The following is a 21,429-nucleotide window of genomic DNA, read 5'->3' as shown; positions in this document are numbered from 1 at the left end:
CCCGGGCTATAAATAGCCCCGGCCCGAACAAGGACCGGACCGGGGAGGTCACGCCCCCAAAGGCCGCGCCCCGTGCCCGCGGTGCCCCCCCGGCCGCGCCCCGTGCCCCCTTTGTGCCCCCCGTGTCCCCCCCGTGTCCCCCCCGTGTCCCCCCCGGTCACGGCGCTGTGCCCGCGCTGTGCCCGCAGTGCCCCCCCGGTGCCCCCCGGTGTCCCCGCAGTGCCACCCGTGTCCCCGCAGTGCCCCCGCAGTGCCCCCCCGGTGTCCCCCGGTGTCCCCTCAGTGCCCCCCCGGTGTCCCCCGTGTCCCCTCAGTGCCCCCCCGGTGTCCCCTCCGTGCCCCCGCAGTGCCCCCCGGTGCCCCCGCAGTGTCCCCTCAGTGCCCCCCCGGTGTCCCCCCTGTCCCCTCAGTGCCACCCCGGTGTCCCCACAGTGTCCCCCCTGTGCCCCCCGGTGTCCCCACACCCCCCGTGCCCCCCGTTCCCCCGCAGTGCCCCCCCGGTGTCCCCTCAGTGTCCCCTCAGTGCCCCCCGTGTCCCCGCAGTGCCCCCGCAGTGCCCCCCCGTGCCCCCGCAGTGTCCCCTCAGTGCCCCCCCGGTGTCCCCACAACCCCCGTGCCCCAGCAGTGCCCCCCGTGTCCCCTCAGTGCCACCCCCGTGCCCCCGCAGTGTCCCCGCGGTGCCCCCCGGTGTCCCCACATCCCCCGTGCCCCCGCAGTGTCCCCACAGTGCCACTCCCGTATCTCCCCAGTGCTCCCAGTGCTCCCAGTACCCCCCGCCATGCTGTTCAACAACACCCACAGTGCTATCCCCGTGTCTCCCCAGTGCTCCCAGTTCTCCCAGTGCCCCCAGTGCCATGCCGTTCAGCAACACCCACAGTGCTATCCCCGTGTCTCCCCAGTGCTCCCAGTTCTCCCAGTGCCCCCAGTGCCATGCCGTTCAGCAACACCCACAGTGCCACTCCCGTGTCTCCCCAGTGCTCCCAGTGCTCCCAGTACCCCCCGCCATGCCGTTCAACAACACCCACAGTGCTATCCCCGTGTCTCCCCAGTACCACCAGTGCTCCCAGTACCCCCAGTACCCCCAGTGCCATGCCGTTCAGCAACACCCACAGTGCTATCCCCGTGTCTCCCCAGTACCACCAGTACCACCAGTGCTCCCAGTGCTCCCAGTGCCCCCAGTGCCATGCCATTCAGCAACACCCACAGTGCTATCCCCGTGTCTCCCCAGTACCACCAGTACCCCCAGTGCTCCCAGTGCTCCCAGTACCCCCAGTGCCATGCCGTTCAGCAACACCCACAGTGCTATCCCCGTGTCTCCCCAGTACCACCAGTGCTCCCAGTGCTCCCAGTACCCCTCGCCATGCCGTTCAGCAACACCCACAGTGCTATCCCCGTGTCTCCCCAGTACCACCAGTACCACCAGTGCTCCCAGTGCTCCCAGTACCCCCACCATGCCGTTCAGCAACACCCACAGTGCTATCCCCGTGTCTCCCCAGTACCACCAGTGCTCCCAGTGCTCCCAGTACCCCCCGCCATGCCGTTCAGCAACACGCACAACAAGTACAAGCAGAAGTTCTCGGCCGAGGAGGAGTTCCCGGACCTGGCCAAGCACAACAACCACATGGCCAAGGTGCTGACCCCCGCCCTGTACCAGCGCCTGCGCGACAAGGAGACCCCCAGCGGCTTCACCCTCGATGACGTCATCCAGACCGGCGTCGACAACCCCGGTGAGTGGGGGGGGGGGGGGGGGGGGTCTGGGGGGGTCTGGGGGGGGTTTGGGGTCGGGGGGGGGTTTGTGGGGTCATTGATCTGTCCATGGGGTCAGGGGGTGTTTGTGGGGTCAGGGGGTTTGTGGGGTCAGGGGGGGTTTGTGGGGTCAGGGGGGGTTTGGGGTCGGGGGGGGGGTTTGTGGCGTCATTGATCTGTCCGTGGGGTCAGGGGTTCATCCATGGGGTCACTGATCCATCTGTGGGGTCAGGGGGTGTTTGTGGGGTCACTGATCTGTCCGTGGGGTCAGGGGTTCATCCATGGGGTCACTGATCCATCTGTGGGGTCACTGATCTGTCTGTGGGGTCAGGGGTTCATCCATGGGGTCACTGATCCATCTGTGGCGTCTGGGGGTGTTTGTGGGGTCTGGAGGTGTTTGTGGGGTCAGGGAAGGTCTGTGGGGTCACTGATCTGTCTGTAGGGTCAGGGGGTGTTTGTGTGGGGTCAGGGGGTGTTTGTGGGGTCAGGGGTCCATCCATGGGGTCACTGATCTGTCTGTAGGGTCAGGGGGTGTTTGTGTGGGGTCAGGGGGTGTTTGTGGGGTCAGGGGTCCATCCATGGGGTCACTGATCTGTCTGTAGGGTCAGGGGGTGTTTGTGTGGGGTCAGGGGGTGTTTGTGGGGTCAGGGGTCCATCCATGGGGTCACTGATCTGTCTGTAGGGTCAGGGGGTGTTTGTGTGGGGTCAGGGGGTGTTTGTGGGGTCAGGGGTCCATCCATGGGGTCACTGATCTGTCTGTGGGGTCAGGGGGTGTTTGTGGGGTCAGGGGGTGTTTGTGGGGTCACTGATCTGTCTGTGGGGTCAGGGGGTGTTTGTGGGGTCAGGGGTCCATGCTTGGGGTCACCAATCTGTCCCTGGGGTCAGGGGTCCATCCATGGGGTCAGGGGCCCATACCCAGTGCCATACTGGTCCCAGTGGCCCATCCCAGTGCCATACTGGTCCCAGTGGCCCGTCCCAGTGCCATACTGGTCCCAGTGCCGTACTGGTCCCTGTCCCCAGGCCACCCGTTCATCATGACCGTGGGCTGCGTGGCCGGTGACGAGGAGTCCTACGAGGTGTTCAAGGAGCTCTTTGACCCCGTGATCCAGGACCGCCACGGGGGCTACAAGCCCACGGACAAGCACCGCACCGACCTCAACCACGAGAACCTCAAGGTGCCTGGGGAGGGCGCCCAAAATTCGGGGAGGGCGCCCAAAATTCGGGGAGGGGGGCCCAAAAATTTGGGGAGGGGGGTCCCAAAAATTCGGGGAGGGGGGTCCTCAAAATTTGGGGAGGGGGTCCCAAAAATTTGGTGAGAGAGTCCCAAAAATTCGGGGAGGGGGTCCTCAAAATTTGGGTAGGGAGTCCCAAAAATTTGGGGAGGGGGTCCTCAAACTTTGGGGAGGGCTCCCAAAATTTTGGTGAGGGAGTCCCAAAAATTTGGGGAGGGGGTCCTCAAACTTTGGGGAGGGTGTCCCAAAAATTTGGTGAGAGAGGCCCAAAAATTCGGGGAGGGGGTCCTCAAAATTTGGTGAGGGAGTCCCAAAATTTGGGGAGGGGGTCCAAAAAATTTGAGGAGGGTCCCCGAAATTTGGGGGGGGACTCAGGTGGGGAAGGGGCGACTGGGCCACCCCGAGGTGCCCCCGGCAATGGGGGAGCCCTCGGGGTGGGGGGAGCCTGAAATTTGGGGAGGGGGGGGTCCCCAGGGTGTTTTGGGGGGTCTCGGCACCCCCTGAGCCCCATTTTTGGGGTGTCAAGGTGGGGATGACCTGGACCCCAAGTATGTGTGGAGCACGGGGGGGTTTCAGAGGGTTTTGGGGGGATTTTGGGGGGATTTTGGGGGGATTTTGGGGGTTTTTGTGGTCCCAGTCCCAGGGGTTTATCAGGGGGGTTTTGGGGTTTTTTGGGGAGGGTTTTGGGGGTCCCAGCTCCCCCTCAATGCCATTTTTGGGGTGTCAGGGTGGGGATGACCTGGACCCCAAGTATGTGCTGAGCACGGGGGGGTTTCAGAGGGGTTTTGGGGGGATTTTGGGGGTTTTTGGGGGGTCCCAGTCCCAGGGGTTTCTCGGGGTGATTTGGGATTTTTTGGGGGGGTTTTGGGGGGTCCCAGCACCCCCTCAGTGCCATTTTTGGGGTGTCAGGGGGGGGAGGATCTGGACCCCAAGTACGTGCTGAGCACGGGGGGGTTTCAGAGGGGTTTTGGGGGGATTTTGGGGGTTTTTGTGGTCCCAGTCCTAGGGGTTTATCAGGAGGATTTGGGGGGGTTTTTTGGGGGGTTTTTGGGGGTCCCGGCACCCCCTCAGTGCCATTTTTGGGGTGTCAGGGTGGGGACGACCTGGACCCCAAGTACGTGCTGAGCAGCCGCGTCCGCACCGGCCGCAGCATCAAGGGCTACTCGCTGCCCCCCCACTGCAGCCGCGGCGAGCGCCGCGCCATCGAGAAGCTCTCGGTCACCGGTAGGGGCGGGGCCCGAGGGGGCGGGGCCCGAGGGGGTGTGGTCGGATGTGGGCGTGGCCTGGCGGGGTGTGGGAGGAATTGGGCGTGGCCTGAATGGGTGGGGTCAGAATTGGGCATGGCCTGGTTGGTTGTGGTCAGGATTGGGGCGTGGCTTTGGGTGTGGTTGGAATTGGGCGTGGCCTGAATGGGTGTGGCCGGAATTGGGCGTGACCTTGGGTGTGGTCGGAATTGGGCGTGGTCTTGGGTGGGGTCAGAATGGGGCGTGGCCTTGGGTGTGGCCGGAATTGGGCGTGACCTTGGGTGTGGCCGGAATTGGGACGTGGTCTTGGGTGGGGTCAGAATTGGGCGTGGCCTTGGGTGGGGTCGGAATTGGGACGTGGACTTGGGTGGGGTCAGAATTGGGCGTGGCCTTGGGTGTGGTCAGAAATGGGCGTGGCCTGAGTGGGTGGGGCCTCGGTGGGCGTGGCTTTAAGAGCTGGGTGTGGTCACAAGGGGAGGGGTCAGTGGGGTGGGGGCGTGGCCTGGAGGGGCGGGGTTGGGGGGGGAGGGGTCGCAGCAAAGGGAGGGGTGGGCGTGGCCGGGGTCAGTTTGGGGGGAATTTGGGGGGAATTTGGGGGGAATGTGAGGTCAGTTTGGGGGCAGTTTGGGGTCAGTTTGGGGTGGGTGAATTTGGGGGGAATTTGGGGTCCGTTTGGGGTGAATTTGGGGGGAATTTGGGGTCAGTTTGGGGTGAATTTGGGGTCCGTTTGGCGTGAGTTTGAGGTGAATTTGGGGTGAATTTGGGATGAGTTTTGGGCGAGTTTGGGGTCCGTTTGAGGTGAGTTTGGGGAGAGTTTGGGGTGAGTGAATTTGTGGTGAGTTTGGGGTGAATTTTGGGTGAGTTTGGGGTGAATTTTGGCGTCAGTTTTGGGTCAGTTTGGGGTGAATTTGAGGTGAGTTTGGGGTGAATTTAGGGTCAGTTTGGGGTGAATTTGGGGTGAATTTCGCGGTGAATTTGAGGTGAGTTTGGGGTAAATTTCGGGGTGAATTTGGGGTGAGTTTCGCGGTGACTTTGGGGTGAATTTTGGGTGAATTTCGGGGTGACTTTGGGGTGAATTTGGGATGAATTTGAGGTGAGTTTGGGGTAAATTTCGGGGTGAGTTTTGGGATGACTTTGGGGTGACTTTGTGGTGACTTTGGGGTGAATTTCGCGGTGACTTTGTGGTGACTTTGGGGTGAATTTCGCGGTGATTTTGGGGTGAATTTGGGGTGAACTTAGGGGCAGTTTGGGGTGAATTCGGGGTGAATTTTGGGGTGAATTCGGGGTGACTTTGGTGCTGACCACGCCCTGGGGCAGCCCTGAACAGCCTGGACGGGGAGTTCAAGGGCAAGTACTACCCGCTGAAGGCCATGACGGAGCAGGAGCAGCAGCAGCTCATCGATGACCATTTCCTCTTCGACAAACCCGTGTCCCCCCTGCTGCTGGCCTCGGGCATGGCCCGCGACTGGCCCGACGCCCGCGGCATCTGGTGGGCACCGGGGCCACCTGGGGGGCACCTGGGGGGCACCTGGGGGCACTTAGGTGCCAGGGAACCCACCTGGGAGGGGAGAAAGGGGCACCCAGAGCCCCAAATCCCACCTGGAACCCACCTGGAGCCCACCCAGCAGCACCCACACGTGGGGGACACCCTCCCGGGAGGTCCCAAATCACCGCCCCGAACACCCGAATCCCACCTGGGACCCTCGGGCCCGCCCCGGTTCCTTTTTGGGGTGGGCTGGGGGTGCCCCGCGGAGGCTCTGGGGGTGCTGAGGGGTCTCCCCGGGGTGGCCCCCCAGGCACAACGACAACAAGACGTTCCTGGTGTGGGTGAACGAGGAGGATCATCTCCGCGTCATCTCCATGGAGAAGGGCGGCAACATGAAGGAGGTGTTCCGGCGCTTCTGCGTCGGCCTCAAGAAGGTCGGGGAGGGGTCCTGGGGGGTCTTTGGGGGGTCCTGGAGGGGTTTTGGGAGGTCCTGGGGGGTCTTTGGGGGGTCCTGGAGGGGTTTTGGGAGGTCCTGGGGGGTTTTGGGGGGTTTTTGGGGGGATGTGAGGGTTTTTTAGGAAGATGGGGCCAGGAGGGTGTTGGGAAAAGGGGGAGCTTTGGGGACTTTGGGACACTGGGGTGACTTTGGGCTCTCTGGGTGCCCTTTGGGCTCTCTGGGGTGACTTTGGGGTCACTGGATGCCCTTTGGGCTCTCTGGGTGCCCTTTGGGCTCTCTGGGGTGACTTTGGGGTCACTGGATGCCCTTTGGGCTCCCTGGGGTGCCCTTTGGGCTCTCTGGGTGCCCTTTGGGGTCACTGGATGCCCTTTGGGCTCTCTGGGTGCCCTTTGGGCTCACTGGGGTGACTTTGGGGTCACTGGATGCCCTTTGGGCTCACTGGGGTGACTTTGGGCTCTCTGGGTGCCCTTTGGGCTCACTGGATGCCCTTTGGGGTCACTGGGGTGCCCTTTGGGCTCCCTGGGTGCCCTTTGGGCTCACTGGATGCCCTTTGGGCTCACTGGGTGCCCTTTGGGGTCACTGGGGTGCCCTTTGGGCTCTCTGGGTGCCCTTTGGGGTCACTGGATGCCCTTTGGGGTCACTGGGGTGCCCTTTGGGCTCCCTGGGTGCCCTTTGGGCTCACTGGATGCCCTTTGAGCTCACTGGATGCCCTTTGGGCTCTCTGGGGTGACTTTGGGCTCACTGGGTGCCCTTTGGGGTCACTGGGTGCCCTTTGGGCTCACTGGTTGCCCTTTGGGGTCACTGGGGTGCCCTTTGGGCTCACTGGGGTGACTTTGGGCTCACTGGGGTGACTTTGGGCTCTCTGGGTGCCCTTTGGGGTCACTGGATGCCCTTTGGGCTCACTGGGGTGACTTTGGGCTCACTGGGGTGACTTTGGGCTCCCTGGGTGCCCTTTGGGCTCACTGGGTGCCCTTTGGGGTCACTGGTTGCCCTTTGGGCTCTCTGGGTGCCCTTTGGGGTCACTGGGGTGACTTTGGGCTCACTGGGTGCCCTTTGGGCTCACTGGTTGCCCTTTGGGGTCACTGGGGTGCCCTTTGGGCTCTCTGGGTGCCCTTTGGGCTCACTGGTTGCCCTTTGGGCTCCCTGGGGTGCCCTTTGGGCTCACTGGTTGCCCTTTGGGCTCCCTGGGTGCCCTTTGGGGTCACTGGGGTGCCCTTTGGGCTCTCTGGGTGCCCTTTGGGCTCCCTGGGGTGACTTTGGGCTCACTGGGTGCCCTTTGGGCTCACTGGTTGCCCTTTGGGCTCTCTGGGGTGACTTCGGGGTCACTGGGGTGACTTTGGGCTCTCTGGGGTGACTTTGGGCTCCCTGGGTGCCCCTTGGGCTCCCTGGGTGCCCTTTGGGCTCACTGGGGTACCCTTTGGGCTCACTGGGTGCCCTTTGGGCTCACTGGGTGCCCTTTGGGGTCACTGGGGTGACTTTGGGGTCACTGGTTGCCCTTTGGGCTCACTGGGTGCCCTTTGGGCTCACTGGTTGCCCTTTGGGCTCACTGGGGTGACTTTGGGCTCTCTGGGTGCCCTTTGGGCTCCCTGGATGCCCTTTGGGCTCACTGGGGTGACTTTGGGGTCACTGGTTGCCCTTTGGGCTCACTGGTTGCCCTTTGGGCTCCCTGGTTGCCCTTTGGGCTCACTGGATGCCCTTTGGGGTCACTGGGGTGCCCTTTGGGCTCACTGGATGCCCTTTGGGGTCACTGGGGTGCCCTTTGGGCTCTCTGGGTGCCCTTTGGGGTCACTGGATGCCCTTTGGGCTCACTGGGGTGACTTTGGGCTCACTGGGGTGACTTTGGGCTCTCTGGGTGCCCTTTGGGCTCACTGGGTGCCCTTTGGGCTCCCTGGGTGCCCTTTGGGCTCACTGGGGTGACTTTGGGCTCACTGGTTGCCCTTTGGGCTCCCTGGGTGCCCTTTGGGCTCACTGGTTGCCCTTTGGGGTCACTGGGGTGCCCTTTGGGCTCACTGGATGCCCTTTGGGGTCACTGGGGTGCCCTTTGGGCTCTCTGGGTGCCCTTTGGGGTCACTGGATGCCCTTTGGGCTCACTGGGGTGACTTTGGGCTCACTGGGGTGACTTTGGGCTCTCTGGGTGCCCTTTGGGGTCACTGGGTGCCCTTTGGGCTCACCGCGAGCGCCTCGGGGGTGCCACGGGCGCTGTCGGTCACCCCGTGGGTGCCCTGCGGGTGCCCCCCCCCCCCGGCCTGTGCCGGGTGTCCCCAACCCGTGCCCCCCTCCCGGTGCCCCCCCAGATCGAGGAGATCTTCAAGAAGGCCGGGCACCCGTTCATGTGGACCGAGCACCTGGGCTACATCCTCACCTGCCCGTCCAACCTGGGCACGGGGCTGCGCGGGGGGGTCCACGTGCGCCTGCAGCACCTCAGCCAGCACCCCAAGTTCGAGGAGATCCTCAAGCGCCTGCGGCTGCAGAAGCGCGGCACAGGTGGGTGGGGGGCGCGGGGAGACCCCCGGAGTGATCGGGGAGGGGGGCACAGGGAGAGATCCAAAATGATCGGGGTGGGGGGCGCGGGGAGACCCCCGGAGTGATCGGGGAGGGGGCACAGGGAGAGCCCCAAAATGATCGGGGTGGGGGGCGCGGGGAGACCCCCGGAGTGATCGGGGAGGGGGCACAGGGAGAGATCCAAAATGATCGGGGTGGGGTGGGGGGCACAGAGAGACCCCCGGAATTATCTTATCTGCGGGGGCGCAGAGAGACCCCCAAAATGATCGGGGTGGGGGGCACAGAGAGACCCCCAGAGTGATTGGGGGGGCACAGAGAGACCCCCGGAGTTATCTGGGGTGGGGGCACGGAGAGACTCCCGGAGTTATCTGGGGGGGCACAGGGAGAGCCCCGGAGTGATCGGGGTGGGGGCAGTGACACCCCCAAATCCCGCTGGGAAACTGGTGGTCAGGGGGTCCTGTGGGGTGGACAGAGGGTACTCCAGGGGGGCTGGGGGTGCCCCTGGGTGCCCGTGGGTGTCCATGGATGTCCATGGGTGCCCCTGGGTGCCCGTGGGTGCCCGTGGGTCACTGACCCTTTGCCCCTTTGCCCCCCTGGCCAGGCGGGGTGGACACGGCCGCGGTGGGGCCATAGGGGATGGTCAGGGGGTCCTGTGGGGTGTCTGTGGGTGCCCGTGGGTGCCCCTGGGTGCCCGTGGGTCACTGCCCCCCTTTGCCCCCCTGGCCAGGCAGGGTGGACACGGCCGCGGTGGGGCTGTGTGGGGTGGACAGTGGGTACTCCAGGGGGGCTGGGGGTGCCCGTGGGTGCCCGTGGGTCACTGACCCTTTGCCCCCCTGCCCCCCTGGCCAGGCGGGGTGGACACGGCCGCGGTGGGGCCATAGGGGATGGTCGGGGGTCCTGTGGGGTGGACAGTGGGTACTCCAGGGGGGCTGTGGGTGCCCCTGGGTGCCCGTGGGTGCCCGTGGGTGCCCGTGGGTCACTGCCCCTCTTTGCCCCCCTGGCCAGGCGGGGTGGACACGGCCGCGGTGGGGCCATCGGGGATGGTCAGGGGGTCCTGTGGGGTGTCTGTGGGTGCCCCTGGGTGCCCGTGGGTGCCCGTGGGTCACTGCCCCCCTTTGCCTCCCTGGCCAGGCGGGGTGGACACGGCCGCGGTGGGCGCCGTGTGGGGTGGACAGAGGGTACTCCATGGGGGCTGTGGGTGCCCCTGGGTGCCCGTGGGTGCCCGTGGGTCACTGACCCTTTGCCCCCCTGCCCCCCTGGCCAGGCGGGGTGGACACGGCCGCGGTGGGTGCCCTGTGGGGTGGACAGTGGGTACTCCAGGGGGGCTGTGGGTGCCCCTGGGTGCCCCTGGGTGCCCGTGGGTCACTGCCCCCCTTTGCCCCCTGGCCAGGCGAGGTGGACACGGCCGCGGTGGGGCTGTGTGGGGTGGACAGAGGGTACTCCATGGGGGCTGTGGGTGCCCCTAGGTGCCCGTGGGTGCCCCTGGGTGCCCGTGGGTCACTGCCCCCCTTTGCCCCCCTTTTCCCCCCTGGCCAGGCGGGGTGGACACGGCCACGGTGGGGCTGTGTGGGGTGGACAGTGGGTACTCCATGAGGGCTGTGGGTGCCCCTGGGTGCCCCTGGGTGCCCGTGGGTGTCCGTGGGTGCCCGTGGGTGCCCGTGGGTCACTGACCCTTTGCCCCCCTTTGCCCCCCTGGCCAGGCGGGGTGGACACGGCCGCGGTGGGCGCCCTGTGGGGTGGACAGTGGGTACTCCATGAGGGCTGTGGGTGCCCCTGGGTGTCCGTGGGTGCCCGTGGGTCACTGACCCTTTGCCCCCCTTTGCCCCCCTGGCCAGGCGGGGTGGACACGGCCGCGGTGGGCGCCGTGTTCGACATCTCCAACGCCGACCGCCTGGGCTTCTCGGAGGTGGAGCAGGTGCAGATGGTGGTGGACGGCGTCAAGCTCATGGTGGAGATGGAGAAGAAGCTCGAGCAGAAGCAGCCCATCGACGACATGATCCCGGCCCAGAAATAGGGGAGGGGGCGCACCCCGGGGACCCCCCCGGCCCCGGCCCCCCGCGGGGACCCCCCCCGGGCCGGCCTCAATAAACGCCGCTGGGCCCCCCCAATAAACGCTGCTGTGGTGGTCCCGTGGCCGGCACTGGGGGGAGGGGAGGGGGGGACAGGAAATTTTGGGGTCCCCAGCAAAGCCGGGGGGGACCCTCGAACTCTCCAAGACCCCCTGGGAACTTTGGGGATCCCCAAAATCTCCCCTGAGCCTCGCCCAGATCCCGTTTTCCCCCCCAAATCCCATCTTTTCCCCAAATCCCATTTTTTCCCCCAAATCCCATCTTTTTTCTCCCTCCAAATCCCATTTTTCCCCCAAACCCCATTTTCCCTCCCCAAATCCCATTTATTTTTCCCCAAATCCCATTTTTTCCCCAAAATCCCATCTCTTTTCCCCAAAATCACATCTTTTTTCCCCAAATCCCATCTTTTTTCTCCCTCCAAATCCCATTTCCCCCAATCCCATTTTTCCCCCCAAACCCCATTTTCCCTCCCCAAATCCCATTTATTTTTCCCCAAATCCCATTTTTTCCCCCAATCCCATTTTTTTCCCCAAATCCCATTTCCCCCCCCCAAATCCCATCTTTTTTTTCTCCAAATCCCATCTTTTTTCCCCCACCAAATCCCATTTTTCCCCCAAATCCCATTTTTCCCCCAAATAGCATCTTTTCCCCAAATCCCATCTTTTCCCCAAATCCCATTTATTTTTGCCCCCAAATCCCATTTTTTCCCCCCCAAATCCCATTTTTGCTCCCAAATCCCATTTCCCCCCCCAATCCCATTTTTTTCCCCCAAATCCCATCTTTTTTCCCTCCCCAAATCCCATTTTTCCCCCTATCCCATTTATTTTCCCCCAAATCCCATTTATTTTTTTGCCAAATCCCATCTTTTCCCCCCCAATCCCATTTTTTTCCCCCAAATCCCATTTTTTTCCCCCAAATCCCACTTTGCCCCCCCAAGCCCCCACTTAGGGGGTCCCCCGAGCAGGGGGAGGGGGGCTCAGGAATTTTGGGGGGTGGGGGGGGGTTCCTGGGATTCGGGGGGGGGCTGGGGGTGGTTCCAATCTTCCCTTTATTCCAACAAATCCCTGGAATGCAGAAAATCCCCCCCAAATCATTCCCCAACCCCCAAATCCCCCCCAAATCCCCCAAAAGGGGCGTGGGGACCCCCAAAAACGCTGGGACCCCCCCCCCCCCCAAAATCCGCCTGGGGGGCGCTGGGTGCTCAATCCGGGGGGGGAGGGGGGGGGACGCCCCAAATTGGGGAGGTTTTGGGGTTTTTTTGGGGAGTTTTTGGGTTTTTTTTGGGAGTTTTTGGGTTTTTTTGGGGGTGTTTCTGGGGTTTTTTGGGGGGTGTTTTTGGGGTTTTTTTGGGGGGTGTTTTTGGGGTTTTTTGGGGGTGTTTTTGGGGTTTTTTGGGGGGAGTTTTTGGGGGTTTTGAGGGCGGGGATTCCCGCTCACCCTCCCCCAAATTTGGAGCCGTTTTTGGGGGGCTTTTGGGGTTTTTGGGGGTGGGGATTCCCACTCACCCTCCCCAAATTTGGGGCCGTTTTTGGGGGGGTTTTGGGGTTTTTGGGGGCGGGGATTCCCACTCGCCCTCCCCCCAAATTTGGGGCCGTTTTTGGGGTTTTTGGGGGCGGGGATTCCTGCTCACCCTCCCCCAAATCGGGAGAGGGGGGGATTTGGGGATTTTTTTTGGGGGGGGGGGGGTCAGGATTTTTTCGGGGGGGTGGGGGAGGATTTCGGGGCTGCGAATTCCCGCTCGGCCTCCCCCAAATTCCCGGTTTTTTTTTTCCTACAAAAATCAATAAAAATCACCCGGGGGAGGGGGCAGAGCACGGATCATTCCGGGGAGGGGGGGGGGGGTCTGGGGGTGTTTTTGGGGGGGCCGGGGGGGGTCAGGCGGGGTAGGGCTCCTTCATCAGGCACTCGCGGTCCTCGTGGCTCGCGGCTCCGGCTCCCGGCGGTCGCGGCTTCCTCCGGCAGCGGCGCAGGCCCAGGCCCAGCCCCGAGGCCAGCGCGGCCCCCCCGGCCAGCAGCCCCCCCAAAAGCGCCCCTGGGGGGGGACAGAAACGGGGACACCCCCGGGGGGGGTCAGGGACACCCCTGGAATGGGGTCAGGGACATCCCTGGGGGGGGACAGGGACATCCCTGGGGGGGGGTCAGAAACGGGGACACCCCCGGGATGGGGTCGGGGACACCCCCGGGGGGGGTCAGGGACACCCGGGGGGGGGTCAGGGACACCCGGGGGGGGTCAGGGACACCCAGGGGGGGGTCAGGGACACCCCCGGGATGGGGTCGGGGACACCCGGGGGGGGTCAGGGACACCCAAGGGTGGGGTCAGGGACACCCCCGGGATGGGGTCGGGGACACCCGGGGGGGGTCAGGGACACCCAAGGGTGGGGACAGGGACACCTCAGGGGGGGGGGGTCGGGGACACCCCGGAAGGGGGTGGGGGAAAGGGGGAAAAGGGGGAGGACACTGGGAGGGGCACTGGGGGGACACTGGGAGGCACTGGGAGGCACTGGGGGGACACTGGGGGGACGCTGGGGGGCACTGGGGGGCACTGGGGCGACACTGGGAGGGGTTGGAGGGCACTGGGGACACCGGGGGGATATTGGGAGGGGTTGGGGGACACTGGGGGACACTGGGGGCACTGGGGGGACACTGGGGGATACTGGGGGGCACTGGGAGGCACTGGGGGGACACTGGGAGGGGTTGGGGGGCACTGGGGGACACTGGGGGGACACTGGGGGATACTGGGGGGACACTGGGGGGCACTGGGGGACACTGGGGGGACATTGGGAGGGGTTGGGGGCACTGGGGGCACTGGGGGGCACTGGGGGGAGCGGGGGGACACTGGGGGACAAGGGGGAGGACACTGGGGGGTTACTGGGAGGGACTGGGAGGATATTTGGGGGCACTTGGGGGGGCACTGGGAGGCACTGGGAGGCACTGGGAGGGACTGGAAGGGACTGGGGGGAGCTGGAATTCACCTTTGGATGAGAAGAATCTCCGGAATTCCGCGCCGGGATCATCTGGGGGGGGGGGGGGGAACGGAATTTTGGGGAATTTGGGGGGGATTTTTGGGAATTTTGGGGGTGATTTCTGGGAATTTGGGGGGGGGGTTTTGGGAATTTTGGGGTGGGATTTTGGGGAAAGTTGGGGTGATTTTTGGGAATTTGGGGGCGGATTTTTTGGGAACTTTGGGGGGGATTTTTGGGGTGGATTGTTGCGAATTGGAGGCAGATTTTTTTGGGCTCTTGGGGGGGGGAAAGGTGAAGATTTTTGGGACCACACTGGGGTGGGATTTTCGAACCATTCCGAGCTGGATTTTCATGAATTTCAAACGGGGCTCTCCTCGACATTTCGGGGCCAATTTTTTGGGCGAGGTTTTTTTTTTTTTTTTCCCGGAATTTCGGGGGATTTTTTTTTTTTTTTTGAGGGGGGGGGGGGGGTTGGGGCCGGATTTTGGGGAGATTTTGGCGCACCTGGGGGCGGCCGGCAGCGGCGCAGGCACTCCTGCTCGTCGCGGTGGTTGTTGGCGTTGCCGCGGCAGCCGCCGTAGGTGAATTCCCGGCAGGAGCGCTCGGCCGGGACGTAGAACCAGCGGGGGAAGGCGGCGCGGCACGGCCCCGGCACCGGGGGCGCCGAGCAGAGCTCTGGGGGAGGGCCAGCAGGGGGTCGGGGGGGGTCCCGTGCCCTCCAAACCCCTCCAAAATCCGGAATTTCCCTCAAAATCTGCGCCCCGGAATGTCAAAATTCGGAATTTCCCGCTAAATCCGCGCCCCGGAATGTCAAAATCCGGAATTTCCCGCTAAATCCGCGCCCCGAAATGTCAAAATCCGGAATTTCCCTCTAAATCTGCGCCCCGAAATGTTAAAATTCGGAATTTCCCTCTAAATCTGCGCCCCAAAATGTCAAAATCCGGAATTTCCCGCTAAATCCGCGCCCCGAAATGTCAAAATCCGGAATTTCCCTCTAAATCTGCGCCCCGAAATGTTAAAATTCGGAATTTCCCTCTAAATCTGCGCCCCGAAATGTTAAAATTTGGAATTTCCCGCTAAATCCGCGCCCCGGAATGTTAAAATTCGGAATTTCCCGCTAAATCCGCGCCCCAAAATGTTAAAATCCGGAATTTCCCGCTAAATCTGCGCCCCAAAATGTCAAAATCCGGAATTTCCCTCTAAATCTGCGCCCCAAAATGTCAAAATTCGGAATTTCCCGCTAAATCTGCGCCCCGAAATGTTAAAATTCGGAATTTCCCTCTAAATCTGCGCCCCGAAATGTCAAAATTCGGAATTTCCCGCTAAATCTGCGCCCCGAAATGTTAAAATTCGGAATTTCCCGCTAAATCTGCGCCCCAAAATGTTAAAATTCGGAATTTCCCGCTAAATCCGCGCCCCGAAATGTTAAAATTCGGAATTTCCCGCTAAATCTGCGCCCAAACCCCTCCAAAATCCGAAATTTCCCGCTAAATCCGCGCCCCGAAATGTTAAAATTCGGAATTTCCTGCTAAATCTACGCCCAAACCCCTCCAAAATCCGAAATTTCCCGCTAAATCTGCACCCAAAAATGATGAAATTCGGAATTTCCCGCTAAATCCATGCCCAAAAATGTCAAAATCTGAAATTTCCCGCTAAATCTGCGCCCAAACCCCTCCAAAATCCGAAATTTCCCGCTAAATCTGCGCCCGAAATGTTAAAATTCGGAATTTCCCGCTAAATCCATGCCCAAAAATGTCAAAATCTGAAATTTCCCGCTAAATCTGCACCCTGAAATGTTAAAATTCGGAATTTCCCTCTAAATCTGCGCCCCGAAATGTCAAAATTCGGAATTTCCTGCTAAATCTGCGCCCAAACCCCTCCAAAATCCGAAATTTCCCGCTAAATCTGCACCCAAAAATGATGAAATTTGGAATTTCCCGCTAAATCTGCGCCCAAACCCCTCCAAAATCTGCAATTTCCCTCAAAATCTGCGCCCTGAAATGTCAAAATTCGGAATTTCCCGCTAAATCTGCGCCCCGAAATGTTAAAATCCGGAATTTCCCGCTAAATCTGCGCCCCGAAATGTCAAAATTCGGAATTTCCCGCTAAATCCGCGCCCCGAAATGTTAAAATCCGGAATTTCCCGCTAAATCTGCGCCCCAAAATGTCAAAATTCGGAATTTCCTGCTAAATCTGCGCCCAAACCCCTCCAAAATCCGGAATTTCCCGATAAATCTGAGTCCCAAAAATGATGAAATTTGGAATTTCCCACTAAATCTGCACCCAAACCCCTCCAAAATCCGAAATTTCCCGCTAAATCCGCGCCCCGAAATGTCAAAATTCGGAATTTCCCGCTAAATCTGCGCCCCGAAATGTTAAAATCCGGAATTTCCCGCTAAATCTGCGCCCAAACCCCTCCAAAATCCGAAATTTCCCGCTAAATCTGCACCCAAAAATGATGAAATTTGGAATTTCCCACTAAATCTGCGCCCAAACCCCTCCAAAATCTGAAATTTCCCTCAAAATCTGCGCCCCGAAATGTTAAAATTCGGAATTTCCCGCTAAATCCATGCCCAAAAATGTCAAAATCTGAAATTTCCCGCTAAATCTGCACCCTGAAATGTTAAAATTTGGAATTTCCCGCTAAATCTGTGCCCAAAAATGATGAAATTCAAAATTGATGCTTAAATCTGTCCCCAAACCCCTCCAAAATCTGAAATTTCCCGCTAAATCTGTCCCCAAACCCCTCCAAAATCTGAAATTTCCCATTAATCTGCACCCAAAAATGTTAAAATTCAAAATTTCCTGATAAATCTGCGCCCCGAAATGTCAAAATTCAGAATTTCCCGCTAAATCTGCACCCAAACCCCTCCAAAATCTGAAATTTCCTGCAAAATCTGCGCCCAAAAATGATGAAATTCGGAATTTCCTGCTAAATCTGTCCCCAAACGCCTCCAAAATTCCGAAATTCCCACGAAATCGGCCCCAGAGCCCCCAAATTCCCGCGGGAAATCCGGAGGTACCTGCGGAGGTGGAGCCGGGGGCGGGGCTGGAGGGAGCTGGGAAAAACGGGAAAAATGGGAAAAATGAGGAAAAATGGGGGGAAATGGGGAGAAATGGGGAGAAATGGGAAAAATGGGGAAAAAAATGGGGAAAAAATGGGGAGAAATGGGGGGAAAATGGGGAAAAATGGGGAAATGATGGGGGAAACCAGGAAAAAATGGGGGGAAATGGGGAAAAATGGGGGAAACGGGGAAAAACGGGGGAAAAATGGGGGGAATGGGGAAAAATGGGGGAAACGGGGAAAAACGGGGGAAAACAGGGAAATGACGGGGAAAACCGGGAAAATGGGGAAAAAATGGGGGGAAATGGGAGGAAATGGGGAAAATGGGGGGGAATGGGGAAAAATGGGGGAAAATGGGGAAAAACGGGGGAAAAATGGGGGGAATGGGGAAAAATGGGGAACAAATGGGAGGAAACAGGGAAAAATGGGGGAAATGGGTAAAAACGGAAAAAAATGGGTGGGAAATGGGGAAAAATGGGGGAAAATGGGGAGAAATGGGGGAAAATTGGGAAAAAACAGGGAAAAATGGGGGGAAATAGGGGAAAACGGGGGGGAAATGGGGAAAAAAAGGGAAAACCGGGGGAAAACCGGGGGGAAACGGGGGGAAACGGGGAAAAACCGGGGGAAAACCCGGGGAAAAGGGCACCGAGCGAGGGTCGGCATCCAAAACCCACCAGGCGGCCCCAAAGCAGCCGCCGAAAAGCCCCAAACGACCCCATTGGCGGCCCCTCCCCGCGCCCGCCGCTGCTCCCGGAGCCTCCCGGAGCCTCCCGGTCCCTCCCGGAGCCTCCCGGTCCCTCCCGGTGCCTCCCGGAGCCTCCAGTTCCCTCCCGGAGCCTCCCGGAGCCTCCCGGTGCCTCCCGGTGCCTCCCGGTCCCTCCCGGTGCCTCCCGGTGCCTCCCGGTCCCTCCCGGAGCCTCCCGGTCCCTCCCGGTGCCTCCCGGAGCCTCCCGGAGCCTCCCGGTGCCTCCCGGTCCCTCCCGGTGCCTCCCGGAGCCTCCCGGAGCCTCCCGGTCCCTCCCGGTCCCTCCCGGAGCCTCCCGGTGCCTCCCGGTCCCTCCCGGTGCCTCCCGGAGCCTCCCGGAGCCTCCCGGTCCCTCCCGGTCCCTCCCGGAGCCTCCCGGTCCCTCCCGGAGCCTCCCGGTGCCTCCCGGTCCCTCCCGGTGCCTCCCGGTGCCTCCCGGAGCCTCCCGGTCCCTCCCGGTCCCTCCCGGAGCCTCCCGGTGCCTCCCGGTCCCTCCCGGAGCCTCCCGGTCCCTCCCGGTGCCTCCCGGAGCCTCCAGTTCCCTCCCGGAGCCTCCCGGAGCCTCCCGGTGCCTCCCGGTGCCTCCCGGTCCCTCCCGGTGCCTCCCGGTCCCTCCCGGACCCTCCCGGTCCCTCCCGGTGCCTCCCGGTCCTTCCCGGTCCCTCCCGGAGCCTCCCGGTCCCTCCCGGCGCCTCCCGGTCCCTCCCGGTCTCTCCCGGAGCCTCCCGGTCCCTCCCGGACCCTCCCGGACCCTCCCGGTGCCTCTCGGTCCCTCCCGGTCCCTCCCGGAGCCTCCCGGTCCTTCCCGGTCCCTCCCGGTCCTTCCCGGTGCCTCCCGGTGCCTCCCGGAGCCTCCCGGTCCCTCCCGGTGCCTCCCGGTGCCTCCCGGTCCCTCCCCGTCCCTCCCGGTCCCTTCCGGTGCCTCCCGGAGCCTCCCGGTCCCTCCCGGTGCCTCCCGGTGCCTCCCGATCCCTCCCGGAGCCTCCCGGTCCCTCCCGGAGCCTCCCGGTCCCTCCCGGTGCCTCCCGGTCCCTCCCGGAGCCTCCCGGTCCCTCCCGGTGCCTCCCGGTCTCTCCCGGTCCCTCCCCGTCCCTCCCGGTCCCTCCCGGTCCCTCCCGGTGCCTCCCGGTCTCTCCCGGTCCCTCCCCGTCCCTCCCGGTCCCTCCCGGTGCCTCCCGGTCCCTCCCGGCGCCTCCCGGTCCCTCCCGGTCCCTCCTGGAGCCTCCCGGAGCCTCCCGGTCCCTCCCGGTCTCTCCCGGACCCTCCTGGTCCCTCCCGTCCCTCCCGTTCCCTCCCGGTGCCCCCCGGCTCTCACCGGGCTCTCCCGGGGCCGCCCCGCAGCGGGCCCGGCACTCCCGCTCGCTGCCGAAGTTGTTCCCGTTGCCGCCGCAGCCGCCGAACACGAAACGCTCGCAGCTCCCGGCGGAGGCGTTGAAAAACCAGCGCGGGATGGAGGCGCGGCAGCGGCCGGTGAGCGCCGGTAACCGGCACTGGGCTGGGGAGGGAGCGGTGAGAGACCCCAAAAACACCCAAATTCACCCCAAATCCCACCCCGGACCCGGGAGCGCCGGTAACCGGCACTGGGCTGGGGAGGGAGCGGTGAGAGACCCCAAAATCCCCCAAATCCAGCCGAAATCCACCCCGGACCCGGGAGAGCCGGTAACCGGCACCGGGCTGGGGAGGGAGCGGTGAGAGACCCCAAAAACGCCCAAATTCACCCCAAATCCCACCCCGGACCAGGGAGCGCCAGTAACCGGCACCGGGCTGGGGAGGGAGCGGTTAGAGACCCCAAAAACCCCCAAATTCACCCCAAATCCACCCCGGACCCGGGAGCGCCGGTAACCGGCACCGGGCTGGGGAGGGAGCGGTGAGAGACCCCAAAAACCCCCAAATTCACCCCAAATCCACCCCGGACCCGGGAGCGCCGGTAACCGGCACTGGGCTGGGGAGGGAGCGGTGAGAGACCCCAAAATCCCCCAAATTCACCCCAAATCCACCCCGGACCCGGGAGCGCCGGTAACCGGCACCGGGCTGAGGAGGGAGCGGTTAGAGACCCCAAAATCCCCCAAATTCACCCCAAATCCAGCCTAAATCCATCCCAAATCCACCCCGGACCCGGGAGCGCCGGTAACCGGCACTGGGCTGAGGAGGGAGCGGTTAGAGACCCCAAAAACCCCCAAATTCACCCCAAATCCACCCCGGACCCGGGAGAGCCGGTAACCGGCACTGGGCTGGGGTGGGAGCGGTTAGAGACCCCAAAATCCCCCAAATTCACCCCAAATCCAGCCTAAATCCATCCCAAATCCACCCCAAATCCACCCCGGACCCGGGAGCGCCGGTAACCGGCACCGGGCTGGGGAGGGAGCGGTTAGAGACCCCAAAATCCCCCAAATCCACCCCGGACCCGGGAGCGCCGGTAACCGGCACCGGGCTGGGGAGGGACCCGTGAGCGACCCCAAAATCCCCCAAATCCACCCCAAATCCCACCCCGGACCCGGGAGCGCCGGTAACCGGCACCGGGCTGGGGAGGGACCCGTTAGAGACCCCAAAATCCCCCAAATTCACCCCAAATCCCAGCCGGGACCCCCGGTAACCGGCACCGGGCTGGGGAGGGACCCGTGAGCGACCCCCGGGGGCGGTTTGGGGGCACCGGACCCCCCAAATCCTCCCCAAAAGCCCCGGGAGCGCCGGTAACCGGCACCGCTCGGGGTGGGGGGTGGGGACGGACCCGTTACCGACCCCCGAACCCTTCCTGGGACCCCCCAAACTGCCCCAGGACCCCCCAAACTGCCCCGGGACCCCTCGAATCTGCCCCGGGACCCCCCAAACTGCCCGGGACCCCCCAGATCTGCCCGGGACCCCCCGAATCTGCCCCGGGACCCCCCAAACTGCCCCGGGACCCCCCAGATCTGTCCGGGACCCCCCAAATCTGCCCGGGACCCCCCAGATCTGCCCGAGACCCCCCAAATCTGCCCGGGACCCCCCAGATCTGTCCGGGACCCCCCAAATCTGCTCCGGGACCCCCCAGATCTGTCCGGGACCCCCCAAATCTGCCCGGGGACCCCCCAAATCTGCCCCAGGACCCCCCAGATCTCCCGGGGACCCCCCAAACTGCCCCAGGCCCCCCCAAATCTGTCCCGGGACCCCCCAAATCTACCCCAGGACCCCCCAAATCTGCGCCCCGCCCCCCCCCCCCGGGGTCCCCCCGAGCCCCCCGAGCCCCCCGGTACCGGCGAGGGCGGCGGGGCCGGGCTGGGGGGGGGTCCTGCCCGGGGCCCCCCGGGACCCCCAGGAGCAGCAGCAGCAGCGGGAGGAGCCGCCCCGCCGCCATCGCAGGTGCGCGCCCGTGACGTCACACAGGTGCGCCGCTGGCCACGCCCACCCCGGAGCGCGGGGGGGGGGGATGGGGGGGTGTGGGTAGCGCCCCCTCGCGGCCAAACCGCGCCCGTCTCTAAGCCCCGCCCCCCTCGGGGAAAGCCCCGCCCCCTTAATTTGCATGTGAGGGGGAAGGGGGGGCTGCGGGATTTGGGGGGGGCTCTGGGGAAATAAGGGGGGGGGGTCGGGGGTCTGGTGGGGTCGTGGGGGGCTCTGGGGGCTTAAGGGGGACCAATGGGGGAGATTTTGGGGGGCTTTGGGGGGCTCTGGGAGCTCTTGGGGGGCTCTGGGGGTTTGTGGGGAGCTTTGGGGGGCTCTGGGGGGCTCTGGGAGCTCTTGGGGGGCTCTGGGGGTTTATGGGGAGCTTTGGGGGGCTCTGGGAGCTCTTGGGGGGCTCTGGGGGTTTATGGGGAGCTTTGGGGGGGCTCTGGGGGCTTAAGGGGGGCCAATGGGGGAGATTTTGGGGGGCTCTGGGGAGTTGTGGGGAGTTTTGGGGGGCTCTGGAGGTTTATGGGGAGCTTTGAGGGGCACTGGGAGCTCTTGGGG

General features: G+C 63.2%; 2 protein-coding genes across 2 annotated transcripts; one reads left to right on the top strand and one right to left on the bottom strand.

The window, feature by feature from the left end:
• The first annotated feature begins 1,473 nt into the window (after positions 1-1,473).
• Positions 1,474-10,773, top strand: LOC138100508 (creatine kinase M-type). The gene is made up of 7 exons (XM_068998372.1): positions 1,474-1,727; positions 2,767-2,921; positions 4,070-4,202; positions 5,540-5,711; positions 6,019-6,142; positions 8,460-8,649; positions 10,503-10,773. The coding sequence occupies exons 1-7, from the start codon at positions 1,535-1,537 to the stop codon at positions 10,679-10,681; spliced, it is 1,146 nt and encodes a 381-aa protein (XP_068854473.1). The 5' UTR covers positions 1,474-1,534; the 3' UTR covers positions 10,682-10,773.
• A 1,795-nt stretch (positions 10,774-12,568) lies between these two features.
• SPINT2 (serine peptidase inhibitor, Kunitz type 2) lies at positions 12,569-20,868 on the bottom strand. The gene is given in 7 exon segments (XM_068998320.1): positions 12,569-12,768; positions 13,709-13,750; positions 14,204-14,374; positions 16,723-16,758; positions 18,824-19,003; positions 20,739-20,763; positions 20,765-20,868. Coding segments are annotated over 7 exon segments (687 nt in total). The 5' UTR covers positions 20,840-20,868; the 3' UTR covers positions 12,569-12,610.
• Between the last annotated feature and the right edge of the window lie 561 nt (positions 20,869-21,429).

The sequence above is a fragment of the Aphelocoma coerulescens genome, chromosome 34 (genome assembly GCF_041296385.1).
Source record: "Aphelocoma coerulescens isolate FSJ_1873_10779 chromosome 34, UR_Acoe_1.0, whole genome shotgun sequence".
Taxonomy (NCBI): domain Eukaryota; kingdom Metazoa; phylum Chordata; class Aves; order Passeriformes; family Corvidae; genus Aphelocoma; species Aphelocoma coerulescens.
Note: the sequence above shows the minus strand (reverse complement) of the source record. Positions and strands in the feature narration are given on the sequence as shown.